Genomic DNA, 21,670 nt, shown 5'->3' on the forward strand with positions numbered 1-21,670 from the left:
CATTTCCGGATGAGCCTGGAGTCAGATTACTCATGGGAGAGTCATACTGCATCTTCCGGTTGGGTCACTAGTGCTCAGCCTCCTTGGCTGCTCCAGGAATTTCCTAGCAATTTAGTAGGGAGTGGGAGGAGTATTTTGGCTCTGCTGGTTATTTCGTTCAGATGGAATCTGCTGGGAAGTCAGAAAAGCACTGGATCACTCTGCCATGAATAGCACAAATTACTGGAAAATACATGTAAGATGTTTTTTCAGAGAGGTTCAATTGTACTGTGATTATCAATGGTCAGAACAAAGGAGAGATCCTCCAGCTGCACTGCAACCACATTGCCCAGCGCAGGGCTGGCAGGGCCCTTGTGCACCTCTCAGAGATGCTGTGGTGCTGTCCAGTGCCAATCCTGGCTGGACAGACCGTGGTTAGGCACACCAGTGCTCCAGACTCTGCTGGCCCCTGCCATGAGGATGGAGAACTGTTTCCTTCCAGGAACCGAGCTGCTTCTGGTGCTCTGAGTGTACACGGCACAAGTACGTCCAGTCCTGCTCTGGCAGCAGGGGACCAGCCTGTAAAAGACAAACTGCTGCCTCCTCTTCTGCACACACTTTGTCCTGCAGTTGTGGGGCTCAACAGCACTAATGCTCATCAGCTGTGAGCACAGGGGAGCAGGACACACAAAAATGCTATGCCTCTCTGGAAAAGGTGAAGGGCCTTATGTGAAACAGTGGTTGGTGAACTACAGTGCAGTAAACCAACATTTTGGAAAAGGAATCGTTGCATCTAACACCACCAAGCATTAACTCATGCAAGACATCCTGGGATGGCTCTTCTGTGGCCGTAGCAATTTCTGGTGGCATATATAATGGCATGCCCCCTTCCCCACCCCCCTGCCCCCTCAGCTTTACAGGGGTCTGTCTATTCAAAGGAGGACTTTGGCCAGGAAGGAGGAGCAGTCTTTACCCAGCTGCCCACCTTAAAGCCTTTTGTGAAGGTGACCAGCCTCTGAAGACCCAACTCTGCTTCTTCAGTACTGTGATATATTAGTTCTTTTTTAGTACTGAGATATAAATCTGTGAGGATCCTCAACCCCAGGTGAGACCAGGAGCAGCCAAGACATAGCCAGGTTGGTGATGCCTTTCATGGAAATCACACTGGGTGGGTAGAGAGCATTCTTTCTGTCTCCACGAGCATTTACAAAAGTTGAACTAAAGACAATTCACCTGCTGCTGAACATGGCCACGGGGGTAATGAGGTAGCCTTTTATCCAGGAATATCATGGTCATGGCCTCTCTGTTCCTTGCATGGGAGGCAGCAGTCAGACTCTTCTGTGGTTACTACTTGGTCAGCTTTACAAAACACCAACTCCAGCACACAAGGTAAGTATGGAATTTTGTTTTTTTCCGGCATATTATCTACTACAGAAATGCAACATTCAGGCTCAGTCGGATAACAAAGAGGAAGACATTCAAAACTGACCATAAAAATAAATCATAGAAAGCAGATTTTACATGACAATACACATGCAGCTTGCAAAAGAATAAAGACAGTGAACAAGTATTAAAACACATTTCCATACAGAGACAGCTTATGCAACAATTTACAAGTTTAACCTCTGGCTGGAATATACAAGCCCTTTAAAGCTGGCATTCAAATTACCACTAGTTTAATCAGCCATATTTAGTTTAAGTACATAGCAAAATTTAACTTAATGTTTACATTCACTAGCCATCCAATTCAGCATCAAGGCACTTTCCTTGTTGGTGTATCTGTTCCCGTCACACACCTCCGCTCACCTAGATGCATATATTGGCACAGCAAACTGGGTGACCAGTAACTTCTTATCCCCAAATAAAAGCAATTGGTTACTAGACAGTCCCTGGCTGTATCAAAGTGTCAGGCTATATGTGACACTGTAAACAAAATTGGTGTGTTAAAAAAAACATGGCAAGTTGACTGGATCCATTAACAAATGTGCTTTGATGATGAAAAGTGATAGGTGTTACCAGTTTCACATTGCAGAGAATGCCCATCTGCCACGCCTGTGATCCCCAGAGAAGAACAGCTGACACTTTAGTCTGAGCAGGAGGATGTGGAGCTTTCCAGCCATCAGTCAACAGTTGTGCCATTAAGTGTTTTTCATCTATTGTTACAGAAGTGTGCTTCTGCAGAGTAGCAAGGACATTATTGCATATATCCCCTTCAGGTTGTCTTTGCAAATAAATACAAGTACTGGCTAAGGCTGCATTCTGGGAGGTACTTGCTGCCCACCCTCTCTCTGCACTACAGTTAAAAGGCAGAGAAGCAGACAATTGTTGAAATCTGGCCCTTCATTATTATTTTTAGGTTTGTTTTATCAAATCTTGTGGCCTTAGAAATGCATCCTTGTGCATTAAGTCAGCACTGCTTTTATTTTCAAGAATGGCTCAGATTGCACAAGTCCTACAAAGGAAACAACAGTGAAAGCAAATATACATGATTTTTTTAAGCTTTTTTTGCTTGTTTGTTTTACTGATGCTTTCACTTTAAAGGAAGAGAAATGGAAATTAATGAGTCCAATACAAGATACTTAATTTCAACCTCCTCCAGACTTTTGCACTTACACCTCCAATTTACTGCAGTTTTCTGGATCAAAAGCAAAGCTGAAGACTTGGGTTGGCTGCAATTCCCTAACAGCTGTTTCATGACAGAAGAATCAACATTTTTATATAAACTTCTCCTGTATAACATTACAAGCGACTCCTGGAATTTAAAATATGTATCCATCCTTGCAGATGGACAAGAGCTTATGGGGATTAATGAACTCTTACAGTCCATCAGTCAAGAACTTTTTAACACAGTTAAAGTAATGTATTCAAGTAACAGTTAATCTCAACTACAACCACTGTCTAATGGGGAAAATAAACTAGTGTATATAGTTCCATTTAAAGCACATAAATTACAATGTAAAATGTGCATGTCTGGGAGTGGGGCACACTATTAACAATCTGCCAGTCTTTGGAGTTTCAGATCCCACTGAGAAGTAAATTCCATAGCAGCATACACTGATGCAGATCTTGGGTATCTGAGACCTGACTCTAATTAAAGAATTACTTAATTTAAATCGCCATGGTGATTGCCACCTACTGGGAATACTGATGTTATGTTTTAACCACCTGACAAAGCTCATGATTTGCAAAGCTGAAGCTCTCACCCAGGTGAGAGGGCTGCTCCAGAGTCCAACAATGGGACTCAGCCCTACCATGCACACTCCCTCATCTGCCCACAGCCCAGGTTTTTTCCAGCTTTTGCTAGGCTTCTGTATCAGACAAGCACATACTTGTCATAAACTCTCCAGAACAAAGTTTAAAAAAACTTTTCCTCTGTTGTGCTTTGTACTGCCGTGTTAAGGTGTAACAGGAAGCTTAAATTAGCAGGTATGAAGCAATCCCAAGACTTTCACTATAGCAGGAGAGGATATTAATAGATGATCTGCCCTTAAAGTAAGCCAACACACTCCAGAAAACAGTATCAATCATCTCCTGGTCTAACTGAACCACCACAATACTATTACAAAGGTAATATATTTAGTTCTCTTGTAAACAGAGGAGCATTAACCAGCCTGTGTTTAAGAGGTTTTTCAAATATGCTAATATATTTCTACTAGCTTCTGTTCTCTCCCTATCAAATAAAACAGTCCTTACAACTATTCTTCCACCTGTACCTGAAAAATTCCTGTCCAGGAAATCAAGATGGACATGAAAGTGTCTATAGTGAAATGTGACTTTAATAATGCCTTTATTTTGTTACATGCACCAACAGCCATTGGTGAAGGGGGTGGAGGGCGTGGAAGAGGGAGAAAACTTTTTCTATAATTTCTATGTTAGGGCCAAGCTCAGAAAATTTCAGTGGATTGCTGTAATTACACTGCAGATACTCCTAAAGCCTGTATGCAACTGTTTGATACAGTTAGATTTTTACAGTCTGAAGTACAAAATCTTGTTAAACCCTGAACACTGCACAATGTATTTGGCACGTAGGTTAATGAACTAGCTGTAAACCTGTTTTTTTTATGTATTGTGGCTTCTACCAGCTGTTCACCCACTAGGAGATCCAGTTTAGTCTTTAGTATTTTAGCCCTAGGTAAATGCACTGTCTCAAAAGAGAGCATGTCACTGCCAGCCAGCCAGAACGTTCTCTAGGACCCATTCAATTCCTTGAGTTTAATACTACTGGCCCATAAACAACAATAAAAGATGCCAGAAATGACAGGCCAGAACTCTTGTTAGCACAGACTTTAAAATCCAGAATCTATTGCTGCTGTTTAACATCAGTTAAGTCTTGAATGGTACACGATTAATAGCAAATGAGAAGAAAATGCCTTTCCTTTACAGAAAGGCAAGTAGCAACTTAAGGAATACCTGACATTCTCCCTCAAATAACATGCTACCAAAAGTTAGTATTACTAAATCAAAAACATAATTTAAAAAATCATTAACATAGTTTTGAAAACATCCAGACCTTTGCAGCACTGTTTAAACTACTGTCCTAGACTTTATGATGCTTCTACCCCCAGTTGTCTGTTCTGTTCATGCTGGATGTTAAGTTCTTCACCTTTAGAGGTTCTGAGAGTGAAGGGGGACAGGAAGCTGCAGTTTGTTTGCAGAAACTACGCTCAGTCCCCCGTATTCTCTCTCTGTGCTGTCTGCAGAGTTCTCCTTGGCTTTTAGTTGGTTTTTAGCTAGCTGAGGCAGAGAAGCTGCCCAGACTGTGGCTCTTCTTTTTCTTGGAGCTGATCAGCCCTGCTGAGAACACCAGGGAGCTCACACCTGGAGCCCACTGGGGCCAGGCTGTGCCATTTCCAGCAGGGGGAACTGAGAGCTGCCCCCCATGATAGGGACTTTCTGAATTTGCCATCTTCAGAATAGTGAGAGGTTCCATTGTTTAATATAATAATTTTCTCATATTTCTAAGTACTTTGCTTGTTACATAAACAGTTTTCTACACTTTTCTTCAAGGAAATATTTTCCTGAACCAGTGGTGAGAAGGGCTGTTTGAATCTGCTTTCTAGAGCGACGCCCACCCTTTGGAAGTTTCCTCCCAAATCTGCCCTAAACCAGAAAAACGATGTAGCTAGGTTGTGACCTACAATATTTCAGAGATGAGAAGACAGATTAAATGCATGTGGCGGCTGCTGGGCCTTTCTAATAAGCATGCACACTGCTCAACAGAGATTTTCCCTTTAACTTGTGGTTTCTTCACAGTACTCACTGTGAAATTTGCATAGAGAAGGTAACTCATTCCCCAGTAAAGTAACTGCTGTTTTTTCCCAAGAGGAATGTGTTCTGAGAAAGGAATGCTCCTTCAACCTCTGAAAAATGAAAGATGGTCTCTGCTGTCTCATGACAGCAGTTTTCATTATGCCTTTGGCCTCTGGGAGTTTGAAGGTGCTGAGGTGCAGTGGGATGAAAAGGAAAAGGATTGGTCTGAAGAAAGCTGTAATTAGAGTAAGCTTTAACATAACCTTTTAATTAAAAAATGTGCCTACATACAGAGAAATACTGTCAGAAGAAAGGAACTGTGGAATATTGAAATGTTATTAAACATTCTGCATTCTTTATCTGTTTTAAATATTCCAAACTTCAAGAGATAATCTTACAAATTTACTCTTGCACTTAATTTCTTCATAACTAAAGCAAAAGACATATGTGGACATTTACACGTATACCCATCCTTCCACACAAGCTGGCAGACAAGGGAGGATGAAATGATACTGACACAGGCCTTTCAAGGGCTTTTAGCAAGTGCTCTGCAGAATAGCAGTACCAGAGGTCACAGCACAAAAGGTTTCAGGTGGTCTTAAATATATAGTTATTTTGCTGAAGGAGAAATAAAACACTTGCTTTAGTCTCACAAAACAGCATTTAGTGTTTTGAAATAATTTTATTAGTGTCAATTAGAAAGCTGACTAGCCTCTATTAGATTTAAAATTAATTAAAAATTTTTTTAAGAGTGCCATAAAATTTCTGGTTGCCTCTGGAGAAGCTGTTTATTGTCATGTAATTTAATTTTGGTTTAAAACAGTGCTAGAAGAAGTCTCCAAGGAATGTAGCTTCCTCAAAAAAGTGTATGAGCAGGGAAAAAGTGAGACATTAAGAAAAAAGTTAGGAATTTTAACAACCACTTAAGTACATTTTATGGCTCATGATTACTAATAGATATGCACTACAAAAGTCCAAATTCAGAGAACAGGTTTTGGTTTTAGATCCAAAAGCATCAATAACTTCAATGCTTTGGGTGCTTTCAGTTTCAAGGATGTCCTGCAGTATTATCAGTGAGGTTACAGCACACAAATAGCTGCAGTCTGGCAGGAGGAAGGTCATATTTCCTTTCGCCTGAGCATTCAAAAATGGTAAAAGCTTGCAGCTTGTTACTTGAGCTGTACACAGCAAAGTGTACTAAACAAAGGCATATATGACCACAGAAGTTCTATATAATAAAACTTACATAGAAACAGTGATTGGGGTACAACACCTTTAAATAACTGCTGATCGGTGTTGTCATCTGAGACTGAACTGCCATGTGTCAAGTTGCAAGGCACATTTTTTAGGCCAAATGACTCTATAGTTCATGTGTACATATATCTAAATGTAGGTAAAGTATCAATTACTATAGTAGCATTCAGATTCAAGCCATCTTGGTGTTTTCCTATTTGTACACCATAGCAAGTTATATTTAATTTTTATGTTTTTTAAACAGGGATGATTATTTGCAGGTCTGGTAAGCTGAAAATTGAGGCACTGGGCCAAGTCAAAATTCAGTAAGTCTATTAAGTTATTGAAAAGTAGATCACACAAGTATTCTTCCATGTCAGAATACTGAGCTTTGGTCTTACTTTTGCACAAATCTGCAATGTGCAACTAGAGCTGGCTTTTTAGGCTTATACACTGCCATGCATCAAAGTGTTTCTTCTGGGAGGTCTGTTGGCTGATGTGAATATTTAAAACTTGACCTTTTCAGTCATGTGCAATTCTGTTAAGAGACACAAAACACCCAATGTAGCACAAAGGCTCGTTTAGCTATCCAGATGTAAGGTTTTATGTAGTGCATAAAAGTACATCTCCAGTAGGTCTGGACTGGAAATTTTCCATAAAAACAGTCCTCATTGTATTTTGTCAAATTACTCTTTGCTCAATTTCAGTTTTTCAATCTGCAGAAAGATAAAAATACCTAGCTTACTTTATCAGAAACACAGGGGAAGATGTGAACAGGCACAAATGAAGGCCTAAACAGAGCCAGTCTTTTCTCTCATTGAGGCATATAGCCCCCATGTCTCACAGTCTGTGGGAGGTAACTTTTTGGCATTTCATCAACTGACAGTGGATTTTCTTCCACTGTTTCAGGTCTCACAGTTTGTCCTTCAGTATATGTCTGTAAAACATTTGATAGAGCAGCTTCCTGGGTATTTTTTTCTATCTCAAGGCCCAATGGCTGTGAACTCTGACCTGAGATCTGCAGTTGAACAAATCCAACAAGATCTCCCTCATTAGCATGAATAATCTGCTTTGTTATTTCAAAGCATGGCCTGTCTGTGTTGACTTCATCCTGACCACCATTTTGTCTGAAATACTGCTGCCTCTGTGCTGGACTGTCAACTCCTCCAGCATGATCCTCTGGTCTCTCTTCTGAATCTAGCAGTGGCTGAGTTGACTCAGACCTTGAAAAGACTTGTACAGGTGTCTGGTCTCTGTAGCCATTAAGCACTACAGTCGAATACTGTACAGTGCTTGAAGTGTTCTGTGTTGTTTCACCTTCATCACTGTCAGACACGCTTTGTCTAGGAGACGACATGCACGAGGATCCTCCAATACCACTGCTGTGCCCTTCTGAAGTACTTTTGTCTTTTTTAAGCAAGTCAAAGGGTTTTAGATCTTGTTCTGAAAAAGACTTCTTGTCGTCAGCTTCTATTTCTACAACGCTTACATCTGTAAAGCTGCCTTCTGGGTACATCTGATCTTTGGAATTAAAGTTATGCTGAAAGAAAGAAATGCATTGTTGCCTAAGAGAAACATTGTTAAAAATCAAAAGCCTCAATAAATATATAATTTTTATTGATAATGCCTTCATAATTTCTTCATGTAAAGTTCTCGTCACTAAGTCTGGCAATATCTCTAAAGTATGTGTTAAAAAATGAAGGATACAGCTTTGTTTCCAATACAGAGTCTAAATTATATGGCTATTCTAAAATCATAGTGGATGTGTGAGCAAGTCTTTGCTCTTATTTTAATCATTCTTAAGAGTGGTTAACATAGAAGCATTTGCTGTGTAGCACAGGACCATTCTATACCAAGAACCATACATTACTTCAAATAACATGCTCAACATCACAATACTTCTCCACAGAAATTAGCCACAATTTTGTTGAACAGAATTTGTTTGGTCATTCACCCCATATGTAGAATAAATTTTGCTGCTAACTTCTTATTCATGAGGGACTGTTTACAGTCTTCTCTCTCATTCATTTGAACTTTGCAAACAAGTTACTTCAAGGTTTTAAGAATGGGAATCATGAATTGTTTCCTTGATCCTGATTTCTCATGAATGAGCAAAGAAATCAGTACTTGCCCCTTCTAACTAGTAAAGTGAATCTAACTCAACTTCAAAAAGCCCATGCTAGACTCTGAATTTGTACTAAGAGCCATATAAATCTAATGCTGAATCTAGAGATGCAATAGTCTTCCAACCATATTGCATCACAATGTCAGTGAAACTTAATATTCAGGTTTTTCCTTGAAATCCATGTGTGCTAGAAGACAGAATACTCCCACTGGTTAGTTTATCTGAAACCTTGCAGACTAGGAAGAGACAGGATGCAGAAAGGTATTACCTTGGCTGGAACTTGAGGAGACCACTGAGCAATGTTACTCTTGGATGGATCAGGTACGATAGGCCAGATATGTTTTTTAATTCTGTTAAGGATTAAAAATGGAATGAAGTCACAAGATGCACTCCCTGAATTCCCTGTTCATAGCAACTACAGCAGAATCTAGGACACCACTCCCTGACACAGAAATTTTGCATTCCAAATAAGAACACTTTCTGGGTTACTTTTTATCTTTGTATGAGGCTATTTTACTTAGCAAAACACAGCAGTGCAGTGAACTCCTCCACACATTAGATGCAGCTATCAATGTAACACAAAACGAATGTTAACAGTAAGATTTCCAAATTTATAGCACTCTAGAATATACAGTGCTATTACTTAGGTAGTTTATGATGCTGCCAGTATGAAAATACAATACTGCTTATTTTCAATATAACTATGAATACCAGAGATCAAAATATAAGCTAACTTAACAATTAAAACCAAAATATTTGGAAGAAAAACTTGGTTTTTAACTCTTAAGAATGTCCCATTACTTAAAACCAAAAGCTTCTATCGACACATCACCTCCAACCAAACCAGCTTTGAAACTGATACACCTATCTTGCTCCTTATGAACAGGCTCGCACAACAGATCCTCTGTAGGAGATCTCTGAAGAACAATTCAACATGGACTTTCCAACAGCCATTAAGAACTAATTTTAGGAGCAGCAGGGAGATCAAAAGCAAAAGGCACAAAATGTGCCTTTAATTAGAAAGGACAATAGATAGGGGACATAGGGGAGGTGCTATGCCTTGCAGGGGAAACACTGCAACAATGACATATTGGTTAAAACCACAGACAAGAGCTCTGGGGTGGGGGAGGAGGAGGCAGGTTGCTCCGCAGCACTCAGTAAACAGGCAGAGTTACTGGAGCTAAAGTCTTAATTTTTTTTTCCATAAAGCTTAACATTTGTTAGTGTTGTAATTAAATAGCCCAAATACAATAAAGAGATTTCCCGTGCTTCACAATCTAGGGACCATAATTCCACTCACAGGATGACTAAGAAACATATCCCAATCAAAACCTAACAAAGCTAATCCTAACTATGTCCAGCAAGAAAAGCATTAATTTTCTTGCAGTATTGGATCACAGAACATTTAGTATGTGTGGAGTTAACAGTGAGAAATTAGTGTCAGAAGAGGCCCAGCTTTCTCAAGGAAAACACAAGTTGTCAACACTAATCAATATATGCATGTTCTAACTTTTTTTCTGCTCTAACTGAGGAATACTTAACTGGGTCGGTACAAGTTACTGTTGTTTCTGTTATGCTTAGAAATATAAGAGGACGAGTTCATTTATACTTACAGGTCACGTTTGTTGAAGCAAAACAGAACTCCAAGGAGCACAATCAACAGGAAGGCTAGACACACAGGTACAACTATGGCTTCAATTTCTCCTCTTCCTGAAGGAAAAAAAAAAGAAGTTATAGCCCACTTTGGCATTTAAGGAACTGAGTTCCTTAACAGCAGTGCACGTTTCCAGAAGGTTAGGGAGAACCTGAAACACCTCAATGCTCAGTCTCAAATCTTCATATTCAAAAGTACCTTTTCACCATATGAAAAGTGCTTCCTAGTGAAAACATGAAAAGCTATTGTGTCCTGACAATCAGTGCCTTGCATCAACAAAAAAACATGGGTTGATCTCAAAGCTGTAGCACTGGCAGAGGAAATAATTTTGTAGCTCAGGCAGATACGACAGTAACATCTTTGTCAATTCACCTGCTGCCCAGGTGTTTCAGTGCCCTAGCGGTTGTCATAACACAGTCATGGTCAAATAAGTAAACAAAGTCACTACTTATCCCTCAGTTTATTCTGTACGTGAAGATCTCCTCTGCCTGCAAACACCAAAGCTTGCATTATTGTAATGTATTCCTTCCAGTGTTATACGCATTAAGTAAACCTTGGAGAACGCTTAAAGAAGAGCAAAGCTATACAGAAAAAAAAGCTTCCACAATTAAATTCAATTAGTAATGTTGCTGTTACTCCTACATATAAGAAGCACTCTAAAGCTGAACACACAATAAACTTAACTATTCAAAATTAGTCTCTAAAGAACTGTAGAAAACTTTCAAAGTGATATGAAAGAACATGGAAGGGCTCTGAGAATGACATACGCTGACTGGTACCTACATCAGCAGATCAAGATACAAGAACACATCTCTACATCTTCTTCAGCACACCTTGCCAGGATTAAAACAAGACTCTGACTAGGGGTAGGTGCCACAGGACACCAAAAGAGACAAGGGCACTTGGTAAATCCTAATCACTCCTGAAAGGTCAGGGCAAGACATTAGAACCTGAAGTGTACATAAAACACATCCAAAACAGCATACTTAATAACATAAAAAGTGCAATTCAAGGTTTACAGAGGATATCTTGTTCTCTATATAATCAGAAAAATCCTGACTCAACTACCTTTCAGGGAAAGAACACTAGACAAGCCACCCAAGTATTAAGAATATTGCAAATTGATTGTAACTGAAACTTTAAAATAAAATCACCTTGTCCTTCTAACACATCTTTCACAGAGCCCCCCTGTAATGTTGCAACATTAATTCCTATTTCTACCCATTGTGCCACTCTGGCTTACCAAATTTTTGTGTAGTAAATGTGAAATCAGGACCGGTTCTGCTTCCATTGTCTGTGGATGCCATCATCCGCACAGTATACAGTGTGTCACTGGTTAGAGAGGAAAGGGTATACTCTGTCTTGGAAGGATCCACTGTCACAACTAAAGAAGAAGAAATTTATACTAGTTTTCTATGAACTACAAACAAATTAGATCTCCACAAAAACAGACACTTAAGACATCAAGACTTCAGACGTGAAAGGTAGTTTTAATAGAATGCATAGTAGACAAAACACAGATGCAAACTTGTACAATAAATGCTGAGATTTATTAGTTTCCTTTTAGGTGTCTGAATTTAGTCTTTCTATATTTAATTTCCTGTGAGATTATTTTTTCCCTAGAATATACCTACAAACTAAACTACAGTGTAGTAGTAAAATTGAGGCTTAAAGTCTCTCTAGTAAGCCAAATACAGAATGCTAACAAGGAACTGCTAGTACTGACTAGAAAAAAACCAAGCTGAAGAATAGTAAGACACAGGTATGCATAAGTACCTGCCCCTTCCAATTTAAGCAAATCTAAAAACTAAAGGTTTGATAGTGCTAGTTTCCTGTAGTATGCCTGCAGGTCATACACACTACTACAATGCACTTCAAACAATATGATCTACATCAGTACTGTACTGACCTACAGCTCCAGGAGGATTAAAAGACTCCTCCCCAATTCCTTAAGGTTTTAATCATAGTTAAATGCAGTCAACTCCTTTTGTATCTTCAATGATCTACTATCATCTTGATACACCATCATGTCATTCTGTATTTAGAAAGCAATATGGGAGCACAATACTCACAAATCAGCTTTCAGAAACTAAACTCAGTACCCCACTATATAGACTGAATGTTCTGAATTCTTTACTAGGGATTTTCTGTTCTGTATGGAGTAGAATTATGGCTCAGATACCAGTTTTATGTTCTCAGAATGGACTGTCAGCTGTAAGTGATTCTGTGTATTTTTCAGGAAGAAATGTTAGGAAGGAGACAGATGAAACACTTAAATGGCACAAAACACTTCTGTTTTCTTATACCTGTTTCATTTCCATCAATAGTTTTATAAAGTATGGTGTAATTTCGGATAAATCCATTTTGTTCCTCAACTGTGAGATGGTTCCATGTCAAAACAGCTTCAGCTTTTCCTACTTTTTTTGTCTGAACAGTAGGTCCTTTTGAAGGACCTGTAATAGGAGATGAACATTAGTTTCTGATTGGCAACCTTGCATTCATAGAAGCAGCATATTAACAAGCACTGAACTGTTACAGCATAAAAACCTCAATGGAATAGTTTGACTAACTCATCTGGAAAGCACTATTTTCAAACAACATAAAAACTACAAAAATGTTCTAAAAAAGAAACATTCAGGAACAGCTATGAAAAGAAAAATAAGCAAATTTCATTTGCAGGAAACCTTCAAATGCAGTTAAGTCTTGATTTCACACTTGAGATTTAAAATACATCAGCATATAGATATCACTATTATAACTATAATAGATATATTACAAATAGATATCACTATTATAACTATAATAGATATATTACAAATATATCACTAAAATAACAGAAGTGATAAAGGTTGGAAAAACAAAGAACCAGTCATAGCCAGCCATCTATCTAGTTCTCAAACACTGTAAAAAAGAATAGATTATAACAAAAGACGAATGATGTCACCTGACCTCCAAGTACTAAACAGTTTTTCATTACACAGTCTGCATTAAAGCAAAGGTTTCTTTTTTTTATTTGTCAAAAAGAGTCAGTGTATGTACTTCAAAGTGATGATTTTATACTTACGATCTTGCTTAAGATAAGCCTTCACAGACTGTCCACTTCCTTGACCATCAGCATACAGAGGGTACACAGTTATCAAGTAACACTTGAAAGGCTTTATACCTAATAAAAGTAATTTAAAAGATGTTGTTGCACAGATGGCCAAATTGCTCACCATTCTTCTCATTTACTTCAGCCTTCTGAGTTTTTGCAGTTTAACTACATGCACTTGTACCTGATGCAGCTGAGTACTTTCTAGAGCTCATTAATACACTGCTCCAAAATATTAACTAAAGGAACAATACTGCTACAAAATATTAACTAAGGGAATAATATAATGGTTCACATTCAAATGTAAAATTTAGTAAGTAGACTTCAAAGAAGTCAGGGTTTTTTTCTAATTTATTTTAAATAGAAAGCCTTTATTTGTCTATAGCATTATCTCCCCAAATTATGGATTTTAGATACTGATCACAATCTCAAAAGAATAATAAAGCTGATCAAGTTTTACTGTTTGAATTGAGTAATCAAAGAATTTGATTTCAAAAGAACTCAGCTCTTCACTATTTTAATGGTTTTCAAGAATGACAATACTAAAACCAAAATGAAGATAAATCCCTTGTTGTTACATTATAGAAATTTCAAAATATAAGATCAGACACAACTGCATATTTGACAAAAGTATGCAAATACTTTCATACACTCACAATAAACCAATTGAAACCCTCAGCATTAAACCTGTTTAGTATAAAATTCTATTCACTGTGAAGATGTTTCTCATCTTCAGAATACTAAGCAGGTTTTTACAGTGTCCTACAATGTACATGCAGATTTATGAGCTAAATACCTTTTAACTCAATGTCTTGAATATCTCCTGGTGCAATCTGCCATTCTATGATGCAGTCTGAGCTGCTAGACATCAGACACCATTCAATCACATACTTAAGAACAAAACTGTTCGGAGCAGTCCACCCTACCCACAACTTGTCATGTTTAGGTAATGTTCTAAGATTCTTCACAGGAGCTGTAATGAAAGAAAAGAGAAAAGCAGTCAATATTGACAGTTTTTCCATGATAGGAGCTGTTCTAGCAAACGCTGATACTTTTGGGTAATGGTAGAAATTTGACAGAACCAAAGCAAATGTAAATGCCATTTTCTGAAATATGGAGGTTTACCACAGGGACCTTTCTATCCAAGCTCCAAAAGCAGTATCAGGCTATTTAAAAACTGGAAGTTGGGCTCAATTTCTCTGTTCTCATAGACACCATGTTTCTTTCTTCCAAAGAAAGGTTTCATTTCAAGAGAGAAAGACTTAGAATGGGAATTTTTAAGTGTATCGGTTAAACTCAAGTACCATACCAAGGAGTCATACTTTATGTACAGTGTGTGTATATATATATATATATATTTATATGAGTAGATGATATATGTAATAGCCAGCCCAGAGCTGGATATAAACATATCCTGTGATGGGTGAGAACTGGCTCATGGGTTGGGCACAAAGGGTTACAGTGAATGGGGTGCTATCAGACTGGGGACCTGTCACTAGGAGGGTTCCACAGGGCTCCATCCTCAGTCCTGTGCTCTTCAACAGCTTCATACATGACTTGGACTCAGGACTGGAAGGGACACTGGGCATGTTTCCAGGTAATACAAACCTGGGAGGAGCTGTTGACTGCCTCAGAGGGAGGGAGGCCCTGCAGAGACCTCGACACATTAGAGATGGGCAATCATCAACCCTATGAAGTTCAACAAGGGCTGGTGTCAGATTCTGCACCTGGGATGGGGCAGCCCTGGATGCACAGACAGACTGGGCAATGAGAGGCTGGAGAGCACTGCCATGGAAAGGGCCCTGGGGTTCTGGTCCATAGCACCAGCAGTGCCCTGGCAGCCAGGAGGGCCAAGCGTGTCCTGGGGGCATCAGGGACAGCATCACCAGCTGGGCAAGGGAGGGGATTGTCCTGCTCTGCTCTGAGCTGGGGCAGCCTCACCTTGAGTGCTGGAGGCAGTTTGGGTGCCACAGTGTAATGAAGTTATTAAACTAATGGAGAGCATCCAAAGGAGGATAAAAAAGATGGAGAAGGACCCTGAGGGGAAGCTGTATAAGGAGAAGCTGAGGTCACTTGATCTGTTCTACCTGAAGGAGACTGAGTTGTAACTCCTTGCAGTTACAACTTCCTCGTGAGGGGAAGAGGAGGGGCAGGCACTGATCTCTTCTCTGAATGATCAGTGACAGGATCCAAGGGAATGACCTAGAGTTGTGTAAGGGGAGATTTAGCTTGGATATCAGGAAAATATTCTTCACCTAGAGGGTGGCTGGGCAGTGGAACAGGCTCCCTAGGGCAATGATCACAGCACCAAGTCTGACAAAGTTCAAGAAGCGTTTGTCACTCTTGGGGTTACCTGTGCAGAGCCAGGAGTTGGACTTTGAGCTATCTTTGTGTCCCTTCCAACTCAGCTTATTCTGTAATATGTACTATATGCTTACATACTATATATGTATACCTTACTAAGTACTTCCTCCTGGCTGCAACACTACTTTATTTGAATTATACCCCTAATTAATTCATCTAATAGTTTTAGTACCAGTGGCTCTCCCTTGCTGCTTACCTGCATCTATTGATATACCTTTTCTTTTGCTTCCTATCCTGGCAGTGTTTGGATTGTCTAAGAAAAGGCTGGAAATAAGGATAAACCAGCCTGTCCTTATTAGTGCATAATGAAAAGAACATACGAAAAAAGAAATGTGTAGTAAGGAAACAGTGGAAGCAGATGACAAAACAACCAGATACAATACTGCAAATGTGGGAGAATGAGACTGGGACAAACAAAAAAAGGAGTGGGAGGGAGATCAGGAAATTAAAGAACGATTAAAGGCAGAATGGCATATACGTAAATATATACCAACCCTCTGATTTTCATTTTTTTTTAAGAAAGACACAAAAATGCCTTCTATGCTAAGAAAAGAAACAAAAGGGAATCTAGTATACAGAAGCTCTAAGAATCAAAAACCAGCAGAACAACACACATAGCTTCAAATGATGCTGTGAGTACACAAATGGCAGCATATCAGAAGGCATGACACTGTGGATAGTTCAGTAATACTTTATGTGCCCATGTAAAAGGTATTATTTTATGACACTGAAGTTTTCTTATAAAAAGAGCCATGCAGATTTACTTGACAGTGACATTACTAGGACACTCACCTTTGGAATTACTTGCTGGGATAAGTAAAACGGATGGAGGAGATGCCCCAGCACTGTTACGGGCAATCAGAGTCACTTCGTAGGTTCCTTCTGGCAGCTGTAAGGTCTGGTTGGTGCTGGTAACATTGTATTTCTTCACTGGACTGGTAAGAGATGATTTATCTCTGACAGTCACTTCATACTGCAAGATTACTCCATTGGCTTCAAATGGCTTCAGTGCCTGTCAGAAACATCTGTTATTAAGCTGATACTGAACCAATGTGACATAATCCTTATTGTCCTTATGGCACAACTAAAAATACGAGAACAAGGCAAGTCCCATAGATCAAATACCTGCACATTTAAGAAAAGCATAAATAACTTATGCAAATTCCTATAAAGCAGTCACTTGCAAAGCCTATTTCTGACTCTTTCTTTGATGATACCTAGTGATCTAATAAAAGCTATTCTGTAAAGGATTGCAAAACCTGTTGATAAAACCTCCATTTTATATGACTTTACAAACAATGGCATAAAAACAATCTCACACCTTCACCTGGGTTAGTACGACAAACATGACAGTTTATGGACCAAAAGAAAACAGGGACTGGGAGTGACCATAATTACATTCCCTTTCTCAGCTGGGCCAATCGTCCAGTTGGACACAGCAGCCTTACTGCACACAAATGCCCAGTGCTGTTTTTAACCTTGGCCTCTGCAGTACCTCAAGGATTAATGGATTTTGCAGCTGGGGTATCACTGTCCAGACTGCGTTGCCACGTTTTAGGTTACAGCAGAAGGCATGACACGAAGCTATGCTTTGTTCAAGTGGCAGTTCCAAATCCAAAGAAGGACAACAAATGAAGAATCTAAAAGCATATTCTATGTAATTTAGGTCACAGATGAGTGTCAGTTAAATTATAACCTTTACATCTGTACATTTAATTTTTTATAACTAATTATTATAATAAGAATGCTAAAGTCACTTCTCATATCAAAAAAACCATGTACTATCCCAGCCATCTCTCAATGCTGCTGGGTAGATTTTTGCACTTTAAAAATTACAGTAATTTCACGAATACAAGCTGCAGTAATTAGACAAAAATTTTGGTGGAAACCCGGAAGTGCGGCTAATATTTGGGTGCGGCTAATCTATGAACAAAAATGTGATATCTGCCCTTACCTAGTATCATACCAGTCCAGTCCCGAGCCGAAACAGTTTGAAATCCATGGTTTCCCGTTGTTCCGACAATGAACCAATCAGAGAACAGCTTATTGCCTGCCTGTGGATGGCGGCGTTACAGAGGGGCGGGGGTTGTTATCGGGTTGAGTTACCTCGGCAGTTCGATAAAAGTGTGTGATATTTCTCTGTACTTTTTTTTAAAGTGTTTTCAGTCTTGTGCGGCTACGGGGCTGGCTGGGCTCGCAGGGAGAGGGCTGGGGGAGCCTCTCTCCCCGCAGGGAGAGGGATGAAGTGGGCGATCGGCTCGCAGGGAGAGGGCTGGGGGAGCCGCTCAGCCCGCAGGGAGAGGGGTAGAATGGCCACTCGGCTCGCCCCGCGGGGCCGCGAGGGCTACAACGGCCGCTCGGCTCGCCCCGCGGGGCCGCGAGGGCTACAACGGCCGCTCGGCTCGCCCCGCGGGGCCGCGAGGGCTACAACGGCCGCTCGGCTCGCCCCGCGGGGCCGCGAGGGCTACAACGGCCGCTCGGCTCGCCCCGCGGGGCCGCGAGGGCTACAACGGCCGCTCGGCTCGCCCCGCGGGGCCGCGAGGGCTACAACGGCCGCTCGGCTCGCCCCGCGGGGCCGCGAGGGCTACAACGGCCGCTCGGCTCGCCCCGCGGGGCCGCGAGGGCTACAACGGCCGCTCGGCTCGCCCCGCGGGGCCGCGAGGGCTACAACGGCCGCTCGCCCCGCCCCGCGGGGCCGCGAGGGCTACAACGGCCGCTCGCCCCGCCCCGCGGGGCCGCGAGGGCTACAACGGCCGCTCGCCCTGCGGGGCCGCGAGGGCTACAACGGCCGCTCGCCCCGCGGGGCCGCGAGGGCTACAACGGCCGCTCCTGTGCCAGCACGGAGATGTGGCTCCGCTCGGAGCTCAGCTGCCTGCCCGCGCGGCTGAGCGGCTGTTTAAAGGCAACGCGGATCCATTGGGAATGCTCGCAAAATGACCACACTATTGTTCCTGTCTTTTTCGGCTTGTAAATAAAGGGTGTGTCTTTTTACACTTGGAAACAATGTTTCCGAGGTCAGCAGTAAGCCAGTAAGCCCCGGCGATCCCGCAATTGTGTTACTAAATGATGACTTTGTGAAAGTTCGCAGCGAACTAAAGTGCGGCTAATATTCCGGGTGCGGCTTATTTATTGACAAAGACATCAATGTTGCCAACACACCGGATATGCGGCTTATACTCCGTGCGGCTTGTATTCGTGAATTTACTGTAATGTTTTTAAAAGAATGCTCAATTTTTGCAATTCACTTTACCTTCCATATTAGATGCACAGTCCAGGAACCTGGTGAGTGAGATTTATCAATGATCCTCCATAGGGGTGGTCCTTTAGATGGTTCTGACAAAACAAATGATATTTGAGAGTAGAAGTATTTTTATTTAATCTGCCTGAATTCATCCTTTGATTGTCATTATATGCTTACTTTCTTTAAAAAAAAATATTAAAAAGCATTTCCTTAGTTTCTCAATGAAAATAATGCTTGGCATATTAAGTGGAAAACTTCCTGAAGAGATGAGCAAGACATCAGATCTGCTTTAAGTGTACAGTATCAAAAGAAGCATGAATCACAATGGTGGGCATCTGCAAGACTGGACTGAAGGTGACAATGCTGAGTGAGGCATGATCACACCTAGAGTGTATAGCTGCATCCAGAGGCACAGCCCTGCACACCTGCAAACCTTGCTACAGTGGTATCCAATGATGCTCCTTCCCCTCAATATCCAGTAACCTAAAAAAAGGAAAGTGCAGAAGTGCTAACAAGGAGACAAATTTCTCCTGGCAGTAAGACTCCTTGATTGTAAAAGGGTGACAGAAGTGCAGTACTTTTGTACATTATAGTACATTCTGGCATCTGTACTATGAAAAAGCGACATTTCCTCAACAAATTTCATTTCAAAGTAAAATGAACCAACCTTACAATATTTCAAAGTAAAGTGAACCCAACAATACTGCACTGTACAAAGCTATAAAAAGTGGACAATCTTTTGTGAGGGTCTTATCCCCAAGAGAAAGTTTATCTCAAAATTAATTATATCTTTAATCTTGTAAGACTTTATTCTCAGAGTTCTTTCACAGCATATAGTGCATTATGAGGTTTTGGGTTTTAACCTCAAACGCCCCTCAGTACCAAGAATGCATCTCATCTTTTATGCTTTACATTGTGAGAGGAGAAGCATGATTTGAGGCAAAGGGAGCTCTTTTACTTGTTTCAGTACCCAAATTTGATTCACATGAAAGAGAAACAACTATACATCTTGCCTAATAGAGATCATAAATCTAACATGACCTGCCTGATGTTCATTTGTTACTGCAACACCATTGTTTTGAGGCTAAAGTAAAACATGGGTACTTAATATTAGCAGTATTTTTACAAAGTCAGGCACCACAGCAGAACAGCAAAGCAACCTAAATAGGCAGGAAGTCCTGAAATCATCACTGCTCAGCCTGAGATAGAAAACAAAGAATAGTATGAAATCATACTATCATTAGGAGCTGAAAAGCAGAGACTAGAATATTGACAAATTTTACAGTATCTCCCCCAGAGAAAGTAAATTTTGCACAGAACTGAAACAACGCCATCATGGATACAAATTCCACTTGTTTTAAACAAAAAACTACAAGAATCCCTCTTATTTCTTATCTAAGATGACAAATGAACTCAATCATGATATAAAAGGAAGGACTTCCAACCTGTTTTAATAATGGAACTTGTATTGGTTTAACTGAAATGCTGCAGTGAACAGACTGCTCAGAAAAGACATGCCTTGGAAGATACTATGGGACACACAGTATTACAGAAACAAGATCATAAAGATGCAAGCAAGAAAAGCTAAAACACACTTACAAACCAGAAAAATACCAATCAACTTGACAGTGAAGCTAAACAGCTATCAAAAAGTATTTCTAGCAACTGGATTTAAGAACAGATTCCCTACTGAGTATTAAGTACATAACACTGGCTCCCTATGGGGTAGCATCAGTATAAACCAGAAACAAAGCCAATCTTGCAGGCTATCAAAGCACAAAAGAAATTAAAATGAATACTTTGTTAAAACTTAAAGGTAAACCAGAATGTCTTATTTAGATGCCTTGGTGCCTAAGAGGCTGCACTTACCATATGCACATTATTTTATATCACTGCTTTATTAAGTTGTGAACAAGTCCATGCATCCTGTATGACTAAAGTCTTTCGTTTCCTAACTGTTGATGATTGTTCACCAATGACTTTTATTAGCCTCCTGAACATCAAGTTTAAAAACTTTATAAACTAGGCAGTAGGTCTACTAAGAAAATCTTTTCTAGGCTGGGTAACTCCTGTTCCAGAGAATAAACAGAATAAAAAACTAATCACAGAACTTAGATTTCTTCCAGAAGACTTTGAGAATACAGTTTTTTGTGAAGAAGACTCTTCTTCACTGCCACTGTTCTAGCAGTTTTCAGGGAGTACCTCTACACTAGCTTAATGAGAAGCTGTTCTCATGCTTCTTGGAATGCATGGGTCAAGTCAGTGCTGAAAGTAACTCAGGAGAGCTTTGTTGCTTATACAAGCAAGCAGCTCAAGCAAGGACACACCTTTTCAGCTGGCCATTGCCAAATTGCTGAGCACCCACACACTTTAACAGGCAGTGCTCTGCTTTTATACATTACTCACGCTCTTCAGAGGTAATCCCAGTCTTTTCTTCACTCCAGTCACTCCAGTAGCCCTGTCCATCTTCCTTCATGCAACGAATGGAAAAGGCATACTCTGTGTAGGGTCTGAGACCTTGAACATTGAATGAAGTTCTTGGGTAAGCTGTATCTTCAGAAGGAACCTGCAAATGTGACAAAGACTCTAGAACACCGATTAAAATAGTGCAGCGCTGAGTACAACTGTGCTACTTCAGTGATCATCCAAGAAGGCTCCCCCACCACACACACACCTAAACCAAACAAACTTTCTCTCCCTCTCATTTCCAAAAACTTCAATTCTCAAACATTG

The 21,670-nt window shown here is 40.4% G+C and overlaps 1 protein-coding gene across 2 annotated transcripts in view; it reads right to left on the reverse strand.

Moving 5' to 3' along the window:
- Positions 1–1,369: 1,369 nt before the first annotated feature.
- IL6ST (interleukin 6 cytokine family signal transducer) overlaps positions 1,370–21,670 on the reverse strand; it is a 35,096-nt gene continuing 14,795 nt past the window's right edge. For both annotated transcript variants that reach the window (XM_033085253.1, XM_033085252.1), the window contains exons 7-16: positions 21,344–21,503; positions 18,947–19,029; positions 16,489–16,708; positions 14,129–14,305; positions 13,306–13,404; positions 12,548–12,694; positions 11,485–11,625; positions 10,201–10,297; positions 8,856–8,937; positions 1,370–8,002 (exon numbers count right to left, since the gene is read on the reverse strand). In XM_033085253.1, the coding sequence (XP_032941144.1) occupies positions 7,277–8,002; positions 8,856–8,937; positions 10,201–10,297; positions 11,485–11,625; positions 12,548–12,694; positions 13,306–13,404; positions 14,129–14,305; positions 16,489–16,708; positions 18,947–19,029; positions 21,344–21,503 (1,932 nt within the window). In that variant the 3' untranslated portion in view covers positions 1,370–7,276. The remainder of the gene's footprint in view (positions 8,003–8,855; positions 8,938–10,200; positions 10,298–11,484; positions 11,626–12,547; positions 12,695–13,305; positions 13,405–14,128; positions 14,306–16,488; positions 16,709–18,946; positions 19,030–21,343; positions 21,504–21,670) is intronic.

The sequence above is a fragment of the Catharus ustulatus genome, chromosome Z, assembly GCF_009819885.2.
Source record: "Catharus ustulatus isolate bCatUst1 chromosome Z, bCatUst1.pri.v2, whole genome shotgun sequence".
NCBI lineage: Eukaryota > Metazoa > Chordata > Aves > Passeriformes > Turdidae > Catharus > Catharus ustulatus.